Raw genomic sequence first — 20574 nt, 5'->3', positions numbered from 1 at the left:
GCTTCACCGAACAGTATCTAGACAAGTATATAGTATCGTTTCTTATGACTATCACTGACACTCAGAAATATCCCCAAAGTACCACGAATGCGCTGACGCATCCGGCGACGCCTCGCCCGCATTCCCCTTTCTCGATCCCACCCCCTCAATCACCTTGACATCCGCCGTCGTGGGCTCTACGCCATTCGCACTGGTAATCCAGTACTCTGGGCTGGGATGGCGGTACCCGACAGCCTCCGGGGGCAGTCGGGGCACAATATCGTTGGTATGAGTGGCGCGGTAGATCGCCCCGAGGGAGGTGATGTACTCGGCCAGCTCAAGGTTTCCAACGCGCGGCGAGCCATACGAATACTACACATACCATCTAGTCAGCACAGCCATACAGAAAGACACCGTGCATCTGGGCACATACCACATCAATAGCCCACTTCTCCGTGGTGCGCAGCTCGGCCGCGCCCAGCGTCGCAATCGCAGCGCCCAGACTATGCCCCGTAAACACCAGTTTATAGTCCGGGTGCGCGGTGCGCGCCTTCTGGATCTCCGCCTTCAGCGCGTCGGAGACCGTGTGCCAGGCTTTCCAGAACCCGCCGTGCACCTTGCAGTCGGCGCAGAGCTCGTCCGCATCGTCAAAGATGAAGTCGAGGTTGGCGATCCAGTTCGCGGGCGAGCGGCTCCCGCGAAAACTCAGGACGATCAGCTTGTTCGTGGAGTCGGCGGCGAGGTACCCGGCCAGCTCGCCGTATTGGCCGTCGCTGTTGGGAGCGTCAACTGCTCCGTTCTTACGCAGGTACATGTGCGTGTTGGTGGACTTACGCGAGAAACTCCTTCAGGGAGGTTGTGTCCGCCGCCTCCACCTGCGGACAGTTGCCGGCGGGACAGACGACCTTTGTGCCGGTGGTGTTGAGGTTACCGGTGCAGTATGCGGCGGCGGAGTACTCGGCGAACAGGTCCAGCTGCGTCAGGGCCGCCGTCGAGACGTCTGGGCTCAGGATTTAGTATGATAGTTGACCTGATTGCACAATGTCAACTGCGATGCATACCTCTGGCAACATGTCTCATTGGTGCAGCCACACCTAGGGCTACGAGGGTGGTGACCAGCACCAGACATGTATAACGAATACTGAACATCATAAGAGGCATGTATGACAGAGAAGCCGACCCCAGGGCCCGTGATATACACACACGAGTGAAACAAGGGGATCTGACCCTCCCTCTGGTACCCAGGGAGAACCTTCTCATATACTACCGAGGCCACAACTACAACCACATGGTCGAGTCCCGCGAGCGGGGCAAGATAATACCCCGAGGGGAGCAAACAAACCTATAAAAAGTAAAATATGCATCAATCAATCACCAGCTGACTGACGAACCGAATTGAAGAATCGACGGAGCATCCTCCCATGGAAGTATAGCCCTACGGAGGACATCCGACGCTACGCCTGCATCGGGTCATCCCACCAATCCGCTCCCAGGTCCGAGACGGCTTGCAGGGATGAAGACAAGTCCGGCAGGTGAACCCCGACGAACTGCAGAGAATGCGGAGGAGCGCCGCTCATGACTCGACATTCTTCACGATGATCACGCCGGACACCCCTCGAATGGGCGCGCCGCCTAGCCCCCGCCAAGGCCGAGGGAACCAATCCATGCGGTGAAGCTGCACTGTGCATTTTGTTCACAGCCGGAGAGTCCGTGTCGATCATCGGAGTCCGCGGGGTATGTCGAAGGCGCTGGGTTTGAATGGACTGACGGAGTAATTGCCAGGCTGCGGAGATGTAACGTTTGTTTCTATTGCTGTCAGCTGGACACGCTGCCAGGGACAAGTCTATCCTGCAGTACTACAGAATGCCATTCGCAGTTTATTCCTTTGATTGACCAGTCACTATCAAAAAGAAAAATAATAAGCAAATCTCGCTCCATAAACGCCGTCCGAACATCGCCGTCTCGTCCTAACGGCACTAGATCCTGTAGACACCGCTCATTAATAACCCATGATATACATATGCGAATGCCAGGCACATCAACCGTAAATACATACCCAGTCTCGCCTCACATCCCGCTTCCCGCGTTCTCCCCTTCAGCCTGATCCGCCATCGTCTGATCCTGTCCGTCGTCGCCCGCAAGCACCTTCGTCTTGAGGGCCAGGCCATCCGGTAACGGCGTCCCCGGAGTCGCCGCAACAACATTATCATTCTCATCCACAAACTCAAAGTTATACCGCGAGAGCAGGTGCGGGATTGCCGAGAGCTGCGGGCCATACCGGGCGGTGTTATCGTAGAGTTCGAACAGCGGGACCGCCAGGAGCTTCATATTCTTTGGGACGGAGAGGACCTCTGCACATCATCATCAGTAACACACACCCCCCGACACCGTGCGTGGAGAGACACCCACTCTTCTTAGGCAGCTGAATGAAATACAGCTTCTTGCACTCCTTGGGCCGGGTCACATGTCCCGGCAGGAACGGGTACATGAACGTCTCGAAATTGGGCCGCCACCACTGCGCGATCGTATCGCCAATCTCCCAGTCCTCGTTGACGCCTTCGCCGGAGAACTGCGATCCCACCGGCGCCAGACGCTCGTTGAGGCGCTTCTTGAAACCGTCGATTTCTTCGTCCTCGAAGTGGAGGTAGTCACCGGGCCTGATCGTATTAGCTACGCTCGGTCCTCGATTCGGGGTTTTGCGCCGGAGGAGGGTCGTACAGCTTGAAAAAGGCGTTCGCGATCTGCAGCATCAACACATGCGGGTGGTTGTGCTCGTGGCAGACGAGGACACCCTCGCAGGTACGGCGCATGCCATGCTGCTCGTAGTGCTCTTCTAGACGCTTTAGACGCGCCAGCACCGAGGGATCTTCCTCCGGTTGTGTTTCCTTGGTGCCGAATGTGTAGTTCGAGAGGGGGTATAGACGGATTGTCTTGGGTTGGTGCGCGGAGAAGTCTTTCGGCATGATGGGTCTGTAGGTTTGTCGTCATGCGTAGTCAGTCATTGATCACTCCTCGATAGCCATGGTAGTTGCGGCAGGGTGAAACCTACGGCCGGGAGCTCTGCATCGTCGTCGCTGTGGCGGTCGACATCGTGAGGAGAATCCACCAGGGAGTGAGCGATGAGGAACGGAAGGACTGACTGTGATTAGAGACGGAGGAATTGGCGTCGCTCCTGAGTGGTGTCGTGTAGAGAGCGTAGTGGAAGAGTGTTGATGGTCGATAGCTCAGCCAGCTGTTGGGAGATGAACCTCGCTCGGAGACCTGCCGCGAAAACATTCGACCGCCCCGAACACCGCCTACCAGATCGTCTACTCCATACAGAGTATACTACTCGGTTTCTACCATGCACCATACATCGATCAGTCTGTTCTAGCTCGTAAATGAATACGTTGATTCCGTATAGTTCTAGCTGACTTCGTAACAGATCTACAATCCTTGTTGAAAACGCACCACCCCAACCATCCAACCCATACCCACACCCAGTTTCGTATGATATTAATCAAAGGCAATCCATGAGACCGCATTTATAGTTATCCAAAACGTATGTCCAGATCTATGAATCTAGAGCTTAGCATCAAAGTCTTCAAACTCGCTGAGATCCGTAATGGGGCTGGGACCCGCGCTGACGGCGAGGCGTGCTTTGAACTCCGGAACGTTGGTGATGTAAACCGGGTGCTTAGACGCATCAACGCCGTTGGCAGCGGGGGCCGACTTGGACTCCAGACCGAGCTGCTTCAGATGCAGTCCAAGGTTCTGCTGTGCCTGTTCGAGGATAGGCTTCGTCTGTTGTTCGGAGAGACTCATCTCCGCACCCAGGAAAGTTGCGAACACGTCGAGGATCTTGCTCACGCCGTCGGTCGAGATGTCCAGTTTCTCAAAGGCCGTGCTAAGGCGAGCCTCATCCACGGCAAAGCCGCCTGTCTCCAGCTGCTTACCCAGCAACGAGACCAGGCGTGTTTTTTGCTCCTTGGGATCCGTAGGGGCCACATGCGCGCCGCTTTGCGCATTAAGATGCACAGAGAGCTTGCCCCGCGTGGGCGAGGCAGGGTCGATATACTGGTTGTAGAATTCGATCATATCATCCTTAGTCCACAACCGCACGTTGGCGGCGTCACTTTCGCTCTGCAGGAAATCAAAGTACTCCGAGCCGATATGGGTCCAGAACCGCGACGTCTCAGAGCTCAGGTTTTTCAACTTCTCCAGTCGCTTGTTGATGACGCTGCGCTTGTGTCCCTCAAATTCTTCCTCCGTCATATCCTGCAAGCTGGTCCGGAAACTGCTCAGGAACGCATCGATGCGAGACTCCAGGTATTCCGCGGTGCGCTCACTCTGGATGATCACCCGGTACCCGATGGTCGTGGCAGAGTAGCGCGCACCACTCCAAACGACATATCCAAGCTGCTCCTTGCTGCGAAGCTGGTCAAACGCAGGTTCGTCCGTCATCTGGGCGAAAAGCAACAGCTTCGACCGGAGCTTATCATCAGTCATGCTGCCCAGGAAGAGGTAATATTCAATGCAATGGTTGACATTGGCAGGATCCTTCAGAGCACGCTCGTAGATGTAGTTGGATCCCGGAGGAATGATGATGTTGCGTCTTACGTGCCACTGAGACTGAGGCAAGGGACGGCTCTTGAGGATGTTTTCCACCGAATCGGTCATGCGGAGGGCATCCTCCTTGTACAGATTGCCGTGGGCCAGAACCTCGATGTGGTTCTGGCGGAGTAGCTGCGGGAAGAAGCAGGAAATGTCTTCAGGCTCGATATGTTCCAGCTCCGCAGCATATTGTTCATTCAACCAGTTCTTCTCAGCGGTCAAATAACGCGTGTAATCGCCGACCTGGTAGAAAGGCTGCTGGTATTCGGCATTCTTGTACCCACGAGCGAGGCGTTCTTTGATGATATGGAAGCGATCCGGGTTGACGGTCAGGTCGCGCATGCTGGTGAGCACCTTCTCCAGAAGAACAGACATCTTGTCATTGTATCCGCCCACGGACACATCCAGTCCGAAGATGCTAGCAGACAGATGGTAGTCCAGCCCCGCGAGCTCCGCGTCATACGAGTACTCCACGAGAGCGTCTCTGACAAGCTCGCAGTAGAACCGGGACTTCACCAGATTGGCCGGGGTGGCCCACACCAGCGGGTTCCGCAGTGTGACATACACAGTTGCCTTGGGCACCCAGAACCGATCATCCTTTTTGAACCACAGTCGGACATGGTCGTCATGACGAATCAGCTTGGGAACCTTCTGCGGTTCGGGGGTCTCCTTCTTTTCCACGGACAGCCTTGTGGGAACGAATTCGTTCTTATGGGGCATGTGCAGATCAGGGAGCCTCGAGTCCGGTGTGGTTTCCAATGCCTTCTGAATATCGGCCATGAAGTCTTGCGGGATGTTTTCAATCTTGTACTCTGTTCCGTACCACTTCTCTTTGGAGTCCCAATCGCCCGGGTAGTCCTGCGACACGATGATCATTCTAAAATTGTCGGGGCGGAAATAAGACAACGCCTTTTTAATCAGGTCCGGGTTAAAGGTACGCAGCAAGGACCCGCTCAGGAGCCACTCGCGAGGCAACGGCTTCTGCATGACGCTGCTCAGACGGCTCGTGAAGCGGCTGGCGGGAGACTTTTGCTTGAAGCGGAACTCCACCTCGGCCAGGTTCTTCATTTCGTCAAAGATCCACTGCTCTGGTTCGCGCTCCTTGATCATGGCAATGTACTCAAACACCACCTTGGCGACCTCGCGGTACTGGCGGAGACCCTCCTGCGTCAGCCGCACCGACACGGTGAAAAAGGCGGATCCGGGACAGACTGGCATCACGCCCGCGGACAGACCATTGGCCCAGCCTTTGGCCTTGATGTACGCGAGAATACTGCCCGGGCCTTCGTGACCGATGAGGTGACTGATATAGCGACTGGGCTGGGACTCGTACAGATGCTCCTCGTCGAGGAACGGGAAGTAGATGTCCATGGACCGGGTATCCATGACGGGCTTGGCGAAGATCTGTTTGCACATGTCGTCGGCCAACCAGGGCTGGACATCATCCCAGCGGTTCTGCGGCAGATCCTTGTTCTTGACTCCGGAGAAGAGCTCAGTCACCCACTGCTCCATCTCATCCAGCGATTCCCGGCCGAGCACGACCAGCTTCATGCGGTTCGACGAGTAATGCTTCTCGTAGAACTTAATGAACTCACTGCGCACCTCCAACCCCCGTTTCATCGGCTCCTCCTTCAGCGTCTGCAGATTTCCGGTCGAGAAATGATGGTAGGGGTGTGCGGGGTTGGAGAGGGATTTGTTGAGCTGCATCAGACGCCACAGGTCACTCTGGAGGTTCTTCTTGTTCTCCGAATCCACCGCTCTCAATTCGCGATCCAACGTCGACTCCAAAAACAAGGGCGCCACGAAGAACTGCGCGAAGCGATCCAGGGCGCCATAAAGAGGCGAGGGCGAACCGTTACCAGACGATTCTGTACTGCCCGATTCCGAAGTCGCCGCCGTTCCATTCACAGACCCGTTGGGGGTAGACTGTCCATTGGGTTGATCGGTTGAGTCCGACGTAGCGGACACTTCGAAGAAGTAGTTGGTTTCCGTCGCGGCGGTGTACGCATTCGACGAGCCGGAGTGAGCGGCAAGGTACTGGTTATAGGCGTTTTCTTTCGGATACTAGGTACGAGCAGCGGGATGCGCGTTAGTGAGATGAGCGACTGGACCTCGGCTGAAGCGACGTACCTTCTCTGTCCCCATGAAGAGCAGATGCTCGACGGCATGGGCCATGCCGGGCATGTCGTCGGCATCCGAGAAATTCCCCACATTGACGTTCACCGCGGCGCTGGCCTTATCCGTATCTGGGTCATGCACCAAAAGCGCCTCTAGTTTGTTGGCGAGACGGACGACACGATACGAGCGGTCATCGAGCTCTGGCTTCTCCAGGCGCTCGGTGATGCGTTCAATGGACCCCATTTTCGCGGTGTAGGTGGAAAATGGAAGACGAGGGAGACGAGAAGAGGGGGGAGGAGGGAAACCAGGGGAGGCAGGCCGACGAGACGAAGAACACAGGAGCCGTGCCGATAGTCGTGGCGGCGAGGGCGGTGGGGAGGCTGCAAGGACGCTCAATCGTGCTCGGTTCCACAGGTGATGGAAGGCGGCAGAGTACCTTGAGGGCATAGGCAGGGTGGACCCGGGGAGAAGAGACGGTCAAGATGATCACCACCACCGCGAGGGATCTGAGAGGAGGCAAGAGAAGAAGGGGATGAGGCGGAATTCAGCGATAGACAGGGCGGGGGGAGGCCACGAGACAGACGCCGGCTTTAAGTATGGGTGTTAGCTAGTGCTAGGGAGTAGTACGGAGTAGTCCAAGCTCCCGAGGCGAAGTCAGCAACCAGCTCGTGAATGAAGGGATCAATCGGGTCAATGCGCCTGCTTTGTCCCTTTGAAGACGACCACCCGGAGAAAACCTGGAAGAGAGAATGGTTGGAAAGGGAAGTAATTGGCGAATGGCGACTGCAGAATGGGATCATCACAGGCGACTTTGACGATAGTTTATCACCGCATGACTAAGCTTGGGTCGGCGTGCCCTAACTCTATTGTAGACTCCAGAGTAGGGAGTATAACAGATCTCCAGTAGTCCTCCAAATCCTCCACGTTATCTCCTATTCTAACAGTCAGGCGTCACTCGACAGCGTCAGCTTACCACCGCTAGACGCCCGGGTATTTTCGCCCTGGACGTCCACCCCAGCCATCCGACGCCCCGTCGTGCTGATTGGAGTGCCGGCAAACAAAGGATACGACAAGCGCTGGTTCTATTGGAAATATCGCCTTTACGTTGCCAGGGATGACGGTTGTCTGTGCAAACCTAGAGTATGCATTTGTCAAAGATGATCCTCAGGATTCCAGATGGACTTCGTATAGGGGCTGTCAGAAGACGCCGTCGCCATGAGCCTCACCATCTCCAAGACAGAGACAGTACAACTTCTTAAACAAGAACAACCACAGAAACACTTGCCTTGGATATCACCTGCATAGGTACACTGCAGGTATGCATCCCGACATCCCCGCATCGGATCCTCAACCGACCTTCGGCATCCTCCCCCGAGCTTAGTACATAACCGCCATGCTCCTCACCTAACCACCAACATCCACCAACCAACCAACCCACCACTCTCCCCAATGGACCTCGCACAAGCCCTCCAAACCACCCCCTCCCTCCACCCAATCCAATGCATCGACATGCACACAACAGGGGAACCCACCCGGATCATCTACGCGGGGTACCCGGCCCTCCGGGGCGACACACTCCTCGCGCAGCGGGACGACGCAAAGCAAAACCACGACCACATTCGGCGACGGCTCATGGAGGAGCCGCGCGGCCACGACGGGATGTACGGGGCGATCCTGCGGCCGGAGACAGAGCTCGTCGCCACCGGCACCGCAGACATCGGGGTACTCTTCATCCACAATGAAGGGTACTCGACGATGTGCGGGCACGCGACGCTGGCGCTGGGGCGGTTCCTGATCGACACGCATGACACGCGCGTATTCCCGCGGCGCGAGTCGCTCGTCTTCGATGCGGAGACGCAGACCGTCGCGCTGAACGTCCATGCGCCGTGCGGGCTGGTCCGGGTTTGCGTGCCGGTGACGGCGGACGGGCGGAAATCCGACCCCGCGCGGCCGGTCTCGTTTCTGTCGACGCCGGCGTTTGCGGCGCAGCGAGGGCTGGAGGTGCCTGTACCGGCGGAGGTGCGTTGGCCGGAGCTTGGTGGGCGCGAGTCGCTTGTGCTGGATGTGAGCTACGGCGGGGCGTTCTATGCGCTGGTGGATGTGCGCGAACTGGGATTTGGGAGCTTGAAGGGGGTTGATCTGGACGCTGTGACACGGTGCGTCCAGCGGCTGAAGCCGTACCTGATGCGCAGACCGGAGGTCGTTGCCGCCGTGCAGCACCCGGACGACCCGCGGCTGTCGTTCCTGTACTCCGTGATGATTGTGGATGGGGATGTGGGATTCCGCCCGGACAATGTCAGTGGCGCGGAGACGGGGCTTTGCTACTTTGCCGATAATCAGATCGACCGGTCGCCGACGGGGTCGTGTGTGACGGCGCGCATGGCGCTTGCGCATGCGAACGGGGTGCGTCCGGTGGGCCAGCGGTGGGCGTACAACTCTCTTGTGTCGAACCATTTTGGCGCGGGCGCGTTCACGGCGGAGATCGTCGAGGAGGTGACTATTAAGGGTGTGCATGGCGAGCCGATGCAGGCGGTCGTGGTGCGCGTCGAGGGACAGGCGTTCTATGCTGGCACAGCGACGTTCATGGTCGAAGAAGGCGATGCGACGTCTTTCAGTGGGTTTAGTATGTCTGGGGTAGTCTAGCAGTCGGTTCATGGGTAATGCTACGAGGTAAGATGCATGTCAATACAACTGATTATGTTGACTATAGGTCCAAACTAAGCTATTCCATTACTAGGCATATTATTCCAAAACGTCACATCTGATATGAACCTCAGGCACAACCAATTCATACCTCATACTCAGCACCCTGGAGCGCACAACGTCAAGACTTCATTCGAATTGGCCTGGCAAACCTTGACCTGGCTACCCGCCACAGGAATGCCATTCGGCCAGCAAATCGACTGGCAACCGGTGTCACTGGGCTTCACGACCAGCGCCGTTCCCTTGAAGGGATCGCCAAAGACATCGGACATGTCGTACCACACGTTGGATCCGTCAAGGGTGTAGGCATAGTTCACCTGCGGGTGATTGCTGGGCGACGAGTCGTCGACCCGGGTGATTTTGAGCGAGATGCCGCCCGACTGCGCATCACGCCGGAAGGGCTCCGAGTAGCTGGCTCCCGGCTGGATGGTCTGCTTGGCCCCGACGGAGCCGCCGACAGACCAGAGGTAGACGGGGTAGTTGCAGTTGTTCTTGACGACAGCGTTGCCGACAGCCTGAGCGAGGGGGCTCAGGGCCGCGAGGGAGAGGAGGCTGAGGGTGGAGAAGTGCATATTTAAAGGAAGTCACTGTAAACGAATGTTCTTTGAGTGTTTGAATGTTCGAGTGATGGTGTTGTAGAGATTTGCCTGGGAGAGAGGCGGCTTATATAGCTCTCCCCGGGCATTGATCCCGGCGACATGGCAGAAACTCGCCGGATCTATTTTCAGTCGTATCGTGAGACTCCCTGCAACCGTGGTAAAGAGGAGCCAGATCGCAACGGCCCATAAGTCGGTGAGGACTCGAGTCGCTTCCGTATACTCCGTACATCCAGTGACAGCCGAGGCGACGGTGCATTCGCAGGACTAAATGTGAGACAGTTACATTATCCCTGCGGCTGCAAAGCACTAGCATGACCCTGCAGCTCCGCCGTCCTCACAAACAGGGCACTGAGCCTGCCAGGAATGTGCCTGTGTCTTGAATAGCCTGACTTGCCCTTGTCCCGTTGGTGAGGTCTCAGTCTCATGTAGAACTCCAACGGATCGACCCATCCGGGTCAGCAGCCACGGAACTTGTCCCCGCGGGGAAAACGCCTCGTATTCCCACCCCTCTATTGATAGTATATGATCTCACTCGGGAGTCAGGTATCTGATCCTCTGGTCGGTGTATCATCTGATGCTCGAATACGACCCAGTCGAGCCATGTCTCGGCCAAGCGTGATGACAACACAACGGTGAGGGCATTGTTTGACAGACGTGTACATATGCTATTCGTATTCGGTGATCTTTGAAACATTTGCCATTGAAGAACGTCCTGTATCTGGCTACAAGATTAATCATACGATAATGTGTCTACGCCTGCAGAAACAAAGCCCGATCTGATGACGGCGGAACGAGCAATAACCATCAATGCATGTATTATTAACCCAGCATCTATTAATGTCTCGGAACACTCCAGCGCTGATCCATCCAATCAATCAATCAAGAACCAAATCCTATGCAACAACCTTGCCCTTACCTAGCTACCCAGCTGGTTCCTCGCCTGCTCCTTCTTGGGAGAGCGGCTCGTCGGTCTCTCTTCCTCGGTCTCATCGCTGTCGTGGACATCAACCCGCTCGGATATCCACTCATACACCTCACTCTTGTGGTGCATCAGGATCTCACTGAGTCCCTCCTTGGGCGACTGGATCAGATTGCCGTAGCGTTTGGAAGGCTTCTTGTGGCGGTTGGTCTCCGGGTTCCAAACGCCATGGGCGCGAGAAACAAACACCAGCGAGTTCTATCAACGCATGTCAGTCCACGTTCCGTATATTCAGAGAGCATGAGACCTACATCCTTGTACCATTTGGACAGCCATGTTTGAGTTGGCGAGGCGATCGCCCGCACAGAGTTATTGGCAACAAACGAAATCACCCCATTGATCCGTTTGTACAGAGTGTCTAGTTCCTGTTAGAAATGTCTCCCGTGACGCATGGCTTCCGGCTTACCCCTGTTGATCAGAAGATTGGCAACTCCGTAAAAGGCGTTTCCAACCCCGATAAAGATGATCTCCGTGGCCTCATTTGGTCTACCTCGATATTAGCCTCGTGCAGCTAGTCCCATGCTGGGTTCACATACTCGATATAGTTGTCCCAGAGGTATCCAGCCAGTTCCTCCGTCTCGGTAGGACGGTCTTCATCTTCGTCTTCGTATTTGTTGGTTACCTAGCCCAAAGTCAGTAGGTTGCTTACTCCAATTCAACCGCAGTCAGCACTCACCGGTTCGATAGTCACATGCTTCGGAATATTCACATCGATGACCGCATAGCCTTTTCCAATGGCCCACCCAATATAATCCTTCATGACATCAGCCTTGATCCTGTTAGCCCGTACCGCAGAATCAGATGCACTGGGATCACAAACCAGCCAAACATTGTGCGCCTCAAGTTTGTTCGTGACTGGATGAGGCAATCCCATTATTTCTGGCCTAGTTGCTGTTAGGGAGGCCATACGCTGATGCAGGGGATACTAACGGATCGTGGAAAATCACGAGAAGAGGAACAGCCTGGTAATAGTTCGGGCTGTGAGGACTGTCAGCCAAGCTCAACTCTCTGCCTCAACGCTCTGTTTACCTTGCCAGAACTTGGTTCTCGAAGGATTTCGAAATGCGTGTCCGGTATATGTACAAAGACGTGAGCTTATAGTTGTCATAGAGCTGCTTAGCCTGGCAGCCGCGGATGTAGTCTGTGACAACTGTTAGGCCTAATACCATCTCCGCAAGTGATATACTAACCATGAAGCCTCTCAGTCCAGACCCCTCCTTCCTGTGGGCCCTTGGGATACATGCAACTCCAATACTTGGACTGGATCATCATCACTTGTCTCACAACCGATGTTGCATCTTCGGATGGGGTTGTCGAATAGAGCCGGTCGGGAGGATCGCCCATGAGAGTCTTGGTGACTGCAAGGGATGATTTTGAGATAGATCGAAAATTGTAGCCACCCTATCACACCAGTCAGCGCCGATAAGACCAGATAAATGACAAGGGAGCTGACCTCAAGACAAACAGCGACTTTGCCATTCGCCAAAGTCATAAGCATGTGCGTCATGTGGGCATAGCAAGCGGGTGTCACAAAACATCCCCCAAGTTCATCGCCCACGGCTGCATCGAAGCCAGACGCGACTGTCATATATCAGTTTTTGGGTATCCGAACGGGATTGCGCATCTGCATACTGATAACCAAGTCTGGGTTGAATTCCTGCGCAATAGGCATGACAACCTGTTGGAACGCATACATATAGTCGCCATCGCCCATGCCTTGTGTCTTCCACGGGATGTTGACATTCCTAGTCGTGCGTCAGTAACAGTCCAATCTAGGATATACAAGACCATACCTTCCAACTCCAGCACCTGTTCCACAATGGTCCCAATCACCTTCGTCACCGCCAGGGTAGAACCTCCCCTCCTGGTACACGTGGAGCGAGATGTACAAGACATTCGGGTCGTCGTAGAATGCTTTTTGAATCCCATTTCCTGCAAGCCATCAGCTATAGGGACAGGACATGATGTCTTGTCTGCTTACCATGGTGAACATCCCTGCATCTGTTAGTACATGTATCACTCCATGAAGTTTTGGACTTACCAGTCAAGGATCATTATCTTCCGGCAACTCTCTCCTAGCTGATTCTGACAGACACGTGCCGCGACTGATACGTTGTTGAACAGGCAAAACCCCATGGTTTTATCATGTTCAGCATGGTGACCCGGAGGGCGGATGACCGCAATGGCATTCTTCACTTTGCGAGTCGCCACAGCGAGACAGGTTTCAATGGCCCCTCCAACAGACAGTAGCGAAGATGCAAATGTCAGCTTGTTGAAGTAAATTGAGTCGCGTGTATGTTCCAAAGCAATGAGTTCTTCATCCGTCATGTCTGCTGCAGAATTAGCATAGAGAACTTCGCCTGGCTGCCAGGGTGTTCACCTTTAGTGCTCTCGACGAACGCGTAGTGATCAGGCGTGTGGACTAGGGAGATCTCCTCCTCCGTGGCATTACGGGCGTTAATTCGTTTCAACGGCCGCGACACAAGAGGTCGAGATGACTCTGGATCATCAACAAGCCCAGCGCGGCACAGCTCTTTGTAGATGTAATAGATACGTCTGGGGTCCTCAGGATGTACTTCTGACGTAGGCCTCACTTCGCAGTGGTAGCGCATTTGGACATCATAGCACAACCCCGAAGGCAGAGAAGCAAGCGGAAGGCCTGTGCGTGCGGTATAGTCCTCGTCAGACCAGTCAGAGTTCTCTTCGACGAGACTGTCCTGCTTTTCGTCCTCTGCAGTACCATCGCCAGAGTCGGTGGATTTTGGCAAGCTCTTTGGAGGCGATGGCTCACTAGGAGCGGCTGTTTGTTCTGCGCCGTCCGCTGGAGCGTGCGAGCCACCTGACTGGACAGGCAGGCTCACTGATTGTCCGAGCAGAGGGGGTGCGAGCCAAGGGTCAGATCTGCCATTCAAATGATGTCCTGGCTGACTAGGATGGTAGATCGAAGGGAGAGCGTGGGAGCCCGCTTCTCCCATAACGGTGTCTTCATCCTCTCCCCTAGCCATTGGATATGTCAAACGGAGAGCGTGATAGTACAGTAGTTTGGAGATTTTCCAGAACTAGCCACTCATGACCGAAATGGTAGCTCTCAAGGCGCTTGGTAATTGAGTAGGGAAAATGTGGTAAAGGAGAATGGCTGGGAAGAAATATGGACTGACAGATGGAGGAGATGAAAACAGATGAAGAAATCAAGTGGTAAAGAAAAAGAAGACAGAGATAAAGTGAGATTCACAGCAGCCAACCGTGATCAAACCAGTGATTTGAATTGTGGTGAGCAGTAGGAGAGACGTGGGTCGAGAGAAAGAGCGTGTAGTAGATGATAAGGCCCTACTACTAGTGAGGTCAAAGGACCGTGTGTCCGCAGGAACACAACCTGACCACCAACAGGAGGTTGGAGCGTATGAAGAGATAAATCAGGAGATGAAAGATAACAATGAACTCCAGTGCAGCACCACTACTGGAAGGCTGTTGGTAGACCACGCGCAGAACAACAGGGACAAACTGGACGAGGAGAGTCTTTGGATGCTGGAGCTCTTAAACGAGTGGTTCACCTAGCTTCCACCCACGTGACTTGCCATGCAGTCGACACGGCCCATACAGTGGCAGGACAGGAGTCGAGTTTGCGTAGGAAGGTTGGATCAGCAACGACCGGGAACAAGAGTAGGACTGCCAGAGAAATAATCCAGTTCCTTCTGGCGCGAACGTTGGATACTGTGAAGATGAATAGTGCCGTAGGAACTCCGAGATTTGGCCGTGTGTATTCGACATGTAGTGCACGCGCATAAATAGCTGAGTCATACATCACGACATAACTAACTTACTGTCAGTCAATTGTGGACGTCACCAGTCCTTCTTACGAAAGCCTCGAAAGCGTTCAAGACACACTGCATATCAACATCATTGTATCATTTCATTAAGATAATAGTACGTTATCATGCTTTTATGCTAAAACGCGGAACCTCCCCCATGTCCCTGTCAACAGGGCATGTGGTGTTCCACACGCCGTCCGTTCTCAGTGATCTAGCACTTCCGGATTCCAAGCACGAGGCGAACAGCCAGGGGAGTCACGCGGTTTACAAAAGACTCCTGGTTTCCACATTCCGTCCTGATTCCTACTGGGCATCAACCTTGGAGATGTAGGCTGGAAACAGGTTAGCATGCACTCGACGGCGACAACAACAACAACAACAACAACAACAACAACAGGTCGGTCGGGATTGGAACTTACAGATCAGGTCAACAACACGGCGGGAGTAACCCCACTCGTTGTCGTACCAGGAGACGAGCTTGACGAAGTGCTCGTTAAGGGCGATACCAGCCTTGGCATCGAAGATAGAGGAGCGGTCATCGCCGTTCAGGTCAGTGGAGACAACCTCGTCCTCGGTGTAGCCGAGAATGCCCTTAAGCTCACCCTCGGAAGCGGCCTTAATGACCTGCTTGATCTGGTCGTAGGTGACGGCCTTCTCGAGGCGGCAAGTAAGGTCGACCACGGAGACGTTGGAGGTAGGCACACGCATGGACATACCAGTGAGCTTGCCGTTGAGGGAGGGGATGACCTTGCCGACGGCCTTGGCGGCACCAGTGGAGCTGGGGATGATGTTCTGGGCCGCGGTACGGCCACCACGCCAGTCCTTGTTGGAGGGAGCGTCGACGGTCTTCTGGGTAGCGGTGTAGGAGTGGACGGTGGTCATCAGACCCTCAATGATACCGAAGTTGTCGTTGATGACCTTGGCAAGGGGAGCCAGGCAGTTGGTGGTGCAAGAGGCGTTGGAGAGAACGTTGATGTCCTTCTTGTAGGAGGTGTTGTTGACACCCATGACGAACATGGGGGCGTCAGCGGAAGGAGCGGAGATGATAACCTTCTTGGCACCGCCCTTCAGGTGAGCAGAGGCCTTCTCGGTGGTGGTGAAGACACCGGTGGACTCGACGATGTACTCGGCACCGTTCTCGGACCAGGGGATGGCAGCGGGGTCACGCTCAGCGTAGAAGCGGACCTTCTTGCCGTTGACAATGAGACCCTGGTCATAGGTCTCGACGGTGCCCTTGAACTGACCGTGGGTGCTGTCATACTTGAGCATGTAGGCCTGAGGACGTGGAAAGTCAGTTTGAGTGGTCTTGATTGAAAATGCGAATTGCGGGAAGCTGGTAGACGTACAGCATAGTGGGTCTCGATGAAGGGGTCGTTGACAGCAACAACCTCAACGTCGTCACGGGCGACGCTGGAATAATGTTAGAGGAGTGTCCAGGGTGAAGACGTCTCCAAATTCCAATCTGGGGTGGAAATTGGAGCCGGAGCTGGATGACTTACGCGTTACGGAAGACCTGGATGATGTTAGTCGTGAAGCAATCCCACGGATGAGATCATGGAGACTTACAATGCGGCCAATACGACCGAAACCGTTGATACCGACCTGGGTCACGTAGTGAGTATATGCATTGTGGAATTGGAGCAGGAGCTCAGTGTGCTGGATTCGTAGCCCATACCTTGGGAGCCATTGTGATGGTTCTGTGATAGCGGGGTAGCTGTTAGTCGAGCTGTACTATAGCGGAGGGGGGATCAAAAGGTGATGGGCTGGTGGGAAAGACTTACGATGAGTTGTTGGTAGAAGAAGTGAGTTTGATGGGAAAGGCAGAGGATGAGAGGATGATGGGAGAAAGAAAGAGAGAGAGAAGAAGAAGAAGAAGGACAGCGGGGGAGGGGGAGGAAGAAAAAGGCAGCGACATGGACTGACGCAACGACCCAGTCACGTTGGGGAAGACCCAATGGGAGGCGCAGCAGGCGGTGGTCTGCCACTCTACACCGGACGGACAGACGGGGCAAAAGCTACAGAGCTCAGTCGCCCTCCCGGCTTGCGCCGCTGACCAGCTCCCCAGCAACCCTTTCCGGTTTCATACACCGGGCAAAGCAGGAGACTCACGATATTTGCTGCTTCGGCACTGCCCGGCCTGGCCAATCAGCGCGCCGCTTGGGACATCGTCCGGGTCCTCACTATGTCTATCTCGTGAATGTTTTGCCAGCTTTTCGGAATCAAATGGTCGGCCATGAGGCTTCTACCTAGGCTAATCGTCTTCTCTTCCGCACGGCTATTCCCGCTCCCTTGGGATTCTCTTCTTCCCCCTCTCTCCGGGCTTTTTCTTCCCGTTGTAACCGGGGACGGATGAACGATAGTGGGGGTTTGTGGTAGGTACCTTACGAGAGGGAGAATGCGATGATGTAATGGAATTGGAGTACTTTTCCCGTAGAATCGAACAGTTTCTTTCGTTGTATTAATTTAGGCCGAAATACCTCCTAGTAAGAATGGAAGTACCTGGATCCTCCCAGAGTGTAACGCCATCAACATCCCACCATCCATCACCCTACAAGGAGGGGCATTTCCGGCCATGCCGCTTTCGGCCCGTACGTCGGGATGGAACAACATGAGTCCGGCCTCCTCAAAGGGCTGGAACTCCCTTTCCATGCATGGAGGGTCTTCTCCGGACTCCAGAAACCTTCACCGGACAGCCTGTCGCCATGCTCTTCGATCACGCGCTGGGTTTATTTTTTATCTGACCCAGTAGTAGGTAATTAAAGATCTGTCTATTTGTAATCTTCTTCAATCTATATTTTTCGCAACATTTTTTTTTTCTTTCGCAGTGGATACCATCTCCATTATGGCCATCTCTGTACCATTCCACATCCATCAGGCCAACGTCACTGCAGCCATGCACACCACACATGGATCTCGTATGACTTAAGACCTCCCAGCTTCCTGCAAGGGACATATGACTACATCCCCTCCAGGTGTGAGACGGAGAATAGTCGGATTAGAAAGAGGGCAGAAAAGACAGACCTATCAATGGACTAGGTGCTACACCCATTATGAAGAGACCATCCTACTACATACGTATCTACCCAGACAGAGCCACAACATTATTGGCTTTCCCCACGTGGTCTTCATTAATGGTATCTGCGGAGATCGCTCTCTCCATGCTGGTACCGGAATAGCGCTGTCATAAGGATAGCATAAAATGTTATAAGTTCCTTCGGTAGACCCCTGCAGTCAGACCATGGTTGCATGACGGCGGCTCCAGACATGAGTCACTTCGATGATATATGCAGGGTTTAACTTTCTACTGATATCTCGTTCTACTTTCCTTTGATCTCATTCGCCATGTTTTGACTGTTCCACAGGCAATGTTGGTTATATGATCAGGGTATTAGCCATTCTAATCTCTAAGATCCTCGTTATGGATCTGCATCAACATAACGTATCTTCCAATGCAATGATGTCGTCAATATCTCGTCCGTAGCTCCCGCCTAAGCTCATGTGGACCTGCTCCCGTCATTCTACATAGCTACGGCGTGGCGCACTGTCGCCATCATCGGTGGCTATGCAGTGGCAACGGCCTGGATTATCGGCCAACTCTCCCGAAACCCTTGTCGTGCATCTCGCCACTCATTATTCATGCAAGAACAGATTATGAAAGCATTATCAGTAATATTGACAATATAGAAGGCAGAATCGAGTCTAATTCTCCTAGCAAGAGGCCGTAATCAAACCCATCCAAAGATCATGGTGACCAAAAATCAAGACGTAGAAGCATGGCCGACCAACCCACTTAACACCGCGGTCATGATAATACAGCAAACAAATCCCCTGCACATGGCGTCGTGCGCAATTCGTTCGTAGGCCATATTTACTCCTCCTTGACACCACCGCGCCAGTTCTTCTCGGCATTCTCGATCGAGGCTTTGTCGCTCTTGACCTGGCCCTGGTTCAAGAAGCTGTTGGCGGCCTTGAAGGGGCGCTGGAGATCACCGGTAGCGGGCTTGCCGAAGACGTGGATCTTGACGAGGTTCGACTCGAAGGCGCTCTTGAGCGGGATGATCGACTGGATCAGAAGAGGGTTGGTGTACTTGAAGTACAGGTGCATCACACCCATCATTCCAACGCCCATCAGCTGGCCCTTGATCAGCTGGCGCAGCTGACCCTTGTCGTAGTCCATGTTGGTGGTCGTCACCGGACGGGGCTCCTCGCCGCTTCCCATGGGAGCAGGCTCGACGTACTTGAGAGTCGCCAAATCTAGAACACGGTGGGTTAGTGGAGGTTTCGAGGCATGTGTAGGTATAGAGGTGAAACGTACCCTTCTTGCTGTTGATCTTGGACTGAGTGTAGAGATACAGACTCAGGATGATCACGTTGGATGCGACGTACAGGCAGCGCACAAGGAAGAGCACATCCGGGTCGTCGAAGGGAACCTTCTTGGCCAGCTGCATCATCACCACGATGATGGCCAGATTGGTTCTGTAGGCGAAGATAGGAGTCAGTGGTGGTCCACATTTCGTCTTTCAATCACATTCTGTGATGTTTGTTTGGGGGGGCGCTTTTCTCCGGATGAGTGGATTGACGTACACTTGAGGGGACACCATATTGATGGATATAAGTGTAGGTTGGCCCTTGCAGGAAAAGAAAGACGATCGACCGAGGGAAAATAAGAGCGAAGAAAGAGTCAAGAAGAGCACGCGCGCACACACAGAAACTTCCTCCAACTGCGGAACTGGAGTCCTGGGGAAGTCGGACATCTGTCCTGATAGTGGTGGCGTCACGTGAGGAAAACCTTTCTGTGGGAGCCTTGGCACGGACTTGATAATGCGGATTGATAAGAGAACTCCAGTAATGCCTGAGGCATGCATGTCACCTGCTTGACTGTCGCTTATGTAATGCGGCCCATGGAATCATGACGCTTTAGCTCTGACTCTACTGCACACCTCTCCAGCAGTCAAGGGTGCTGGTGAATACGACATCGACGCACGTATATACGTGCTACAGTATTCAATACCCTCAGGTTATCCTCTCAGGGAAGACAAATCAGTGAGCATATACTCTCTGCATTTAAATATGGCCTCTCTCCGCAGCATTGCTGGGGAACTCTGTTCAGCTATGAGGCCGAGACTACTCAAAATACCCTGACGAGAGCTTGGTACTCACTTTGTTTTTTGAATGCACCGTCTTGGAAACGGATAGCCGTCCTTTCCTCCGAGGGAAAAACACCAGCTCGACTCGGTCTCCATGGGAATCGACGCCTCTCTCTCGACCTCGAAGCTTCGCCGTGGTTGAGGTGTTCCCGGCTTCCCGATCGGGACTAGCGCCGTTCCACGTTCAACGCCGTCTTTAGCGACCAGGATGGCTTTGACATTTCTGACTCCTTCATCCATCAACAACACGCGTGTCTCCGGTCTATCCGTTCGCCTCATCACCCACCATCGCGTTTTATCGCCTCCATACCCATATCGACGCGACATTTTTACCCCTGCGATTCTAAATCTCCACGCTATTCACGATGCCTGGCGGAAAGGGAAAGTCGATCGGTGGAAAGGCCGGCTCCAAGGACTCTGCGGGGAAGACTCAGAAGTCCCACAGCGCAAAGGCTGGTCTGCAGGTCAGTAGATGCCTTTTCTGATTCATTTTCGTCTGGCTGTCGCGTCACCCGGTCTTGCTTTCATCGAGTCGCGACATCGTACAGCTGTTCTATCCCCTCTCGTTCATTCTTGATCTCTCCTTCCACTCCATCCCTTTCCATCACGCGTCGATTTCATCGGGTTGCCACACGTTCCAATGTGCC

General features: G+C 54.1%; 8 protein-coding genes across 8 annotated transcripts in view; 2 read left to right on the top strand and 6 right to left on the bottom strand.

Moving 5' to 3' along the window:
• Window positions 1–51: 51 nt before the first annotated feature.
• On the bottom strand, window positions 52–1140 carry ATEG_09822 (lipase family protein; the record flags this gene model as incomplete). Its single annotated transcript, XM_001218443.1, has 4 exons — window positions 52–351; window positions 413–752; window positions 814–979; window positions 1041–1140. The coding sequence occupies 4 exons, from the start codon at window positions 1138–1140 to the stop codon at window positions 52–54; spliced, it is 906 nt and encodes a 301-aa protein (XP_001218444.1).
• A 1126-nt stretch (window positions 1141–2266) lies between these two features.
• ATEG_09821 (cleavage and polyadenylation specificity factor subunit 5) lies at window positions 2267–2942 on the bottom strand (the record flags this gene model as incomplete). Its single annotated transcript, XM_001218442.1, has 3 exons — window positions 2267–2330; window positions 2358–2636; window positions 2698–2942. The coding sequence occupies 3 exons, from the start codon at window positions 2940–2942 to the stop codon at window positions 2267–2269; spliced, it is 588 nt and encodes a 195-aa protein (XP_001218443.1).
• A 598-nt stretch (window positions 2943–3540) lies between these two features.
• On the bottom strand, window positions 3541–6933 carry ATEG_09820 (a-pheromone processing metallopeptidase Ste23; the record flags this gene model as incomplete). The annotated part of the gene is made up of 2 exons (XM_001218441.1): window positions 3541–6498; window positions 6703–6933. 2 exons carry the CDS (start codon window positions 6931–6933, stop codon window positions 3541–3543), a joined length of 3189 nt encoding a protein of 1062 aa, XP_001218442.1.
• A 1206-nt stretch (window positions 6934–8139) lies between these two features.
• On the top strand, window positions 8140–9971 carry ATEG_09819 (putative proline racemase; the record flags this gene model as incomplete). The annotated part of the gene is made up of 2 exons (XM_001218440.1): window positions 8140–9313; window positions 9496–9971. The coding sequence occupies 2 exons, from the start codon at window positions 8140–8142 to the stop codon at window positions 9969–9971; spliced, it is 1650 nt and encodes a 549-aa protein (XP_001218441.1).
• Window positions 9972–10908: 937 nt separating this feature from the next.
• Window positions 10909–13976, bottom strand: hdaA (histone deacetylase hdaA; the record flags this gene model as incomplete). Its single annotated transcript, XM_001218439.1, has 13 exons — window positions 10909–11169; window positions 11223–11329; window positions 11378–11457; window positions 11508–11593; window positions 11648–11747; window positions 12001–12130; window positions 12162–12372; window positions 12425–12552; window positions 12604–12716; window positions 12765–12903; window positions 12953–12966; window positions 13013–13301; window positions 13352–13976. The coding sequence occupies 13 exons, from the start codon at window positions 13974–13976 to the stop codon at window positions 10909–10911; spliced, it is 2283 nt and encodes a 760-aa protein (XP_001218440.1).
• Window positions 13977–15083: 1107 nt separating this feature from the next.
• On the bottom strand, window positions 15084–16695 carry gpdA (glyceraldehyde 3-phosphate dehydrogenase GpdA; the record flags this gene model as incomplete). The annotated part of the gene is made up of 5 exons (XM_001218438.1): window positions 15084–15112; window positions 15200–16055; window positions 16127–16190; window positions 16347–16382; window positions 16562–16695. 5 exons carry the CDS (start codon window positions 16693–16695, stop codon window positions 15084–15086), a joined length of 1119 nt encoding a protein of 372 aa, XP_001218439.1.
• A 1953-nt stretch (window positions 16696–18648) lies between these two features.
• ATEG_09816 (PHO88 family protein) lies at window positions 18649–19381 on the bottom strand (the record flags this gene model as incomplete). Its single annotated transcript, XM_001218437.1, has 3 exons — window positions 18649–19034; window positions 19096–19256; window positions 19365–19381. 3 exons carry the CDS (start codon window positions 19379–19381, stop codon window positions 18649–18651), a joined length of 564 nt encoding a protein of 187 aa, XP_001218438.1.
• Window positions 19382–20292: 911 nt separating this feature from the next.
• htz1 (histone H2AZ) overlaps window positions 20293–20574 on the top strand; it is a gene marked incomplete at both ends in the record, with an annotated part of 857 nt that continues 575 nt past the window's right edge. The window contains one exon of the mRNA XM_001218436.1: window positions 20293–20391. Coding sequence (XP_001218437.1) covers window positions 20293–20391 — 99 coding nt within the window. The remainder of the gene's footprint in view (window positions 20392–20574) is intronic.

The sequence above is a fragment of the Aspergillus terreus genome, genomic scaffold, assembly GCF_000149615.1.
Source record: "Aspergillus terreus NIH2624 scaffold_15 genomic scaffold, whole genome shotgun sequence".
Lineage (NCBI taxonomy): Eukaryota > Fungi > Ascomycota > Eurotiomycetes > Eurotiales > Aspergillaceae > Aspergillus > Aspergillus terreus.
This window is presented reverse-complemented; position numbering and strand designations above follow the sequence as displayed.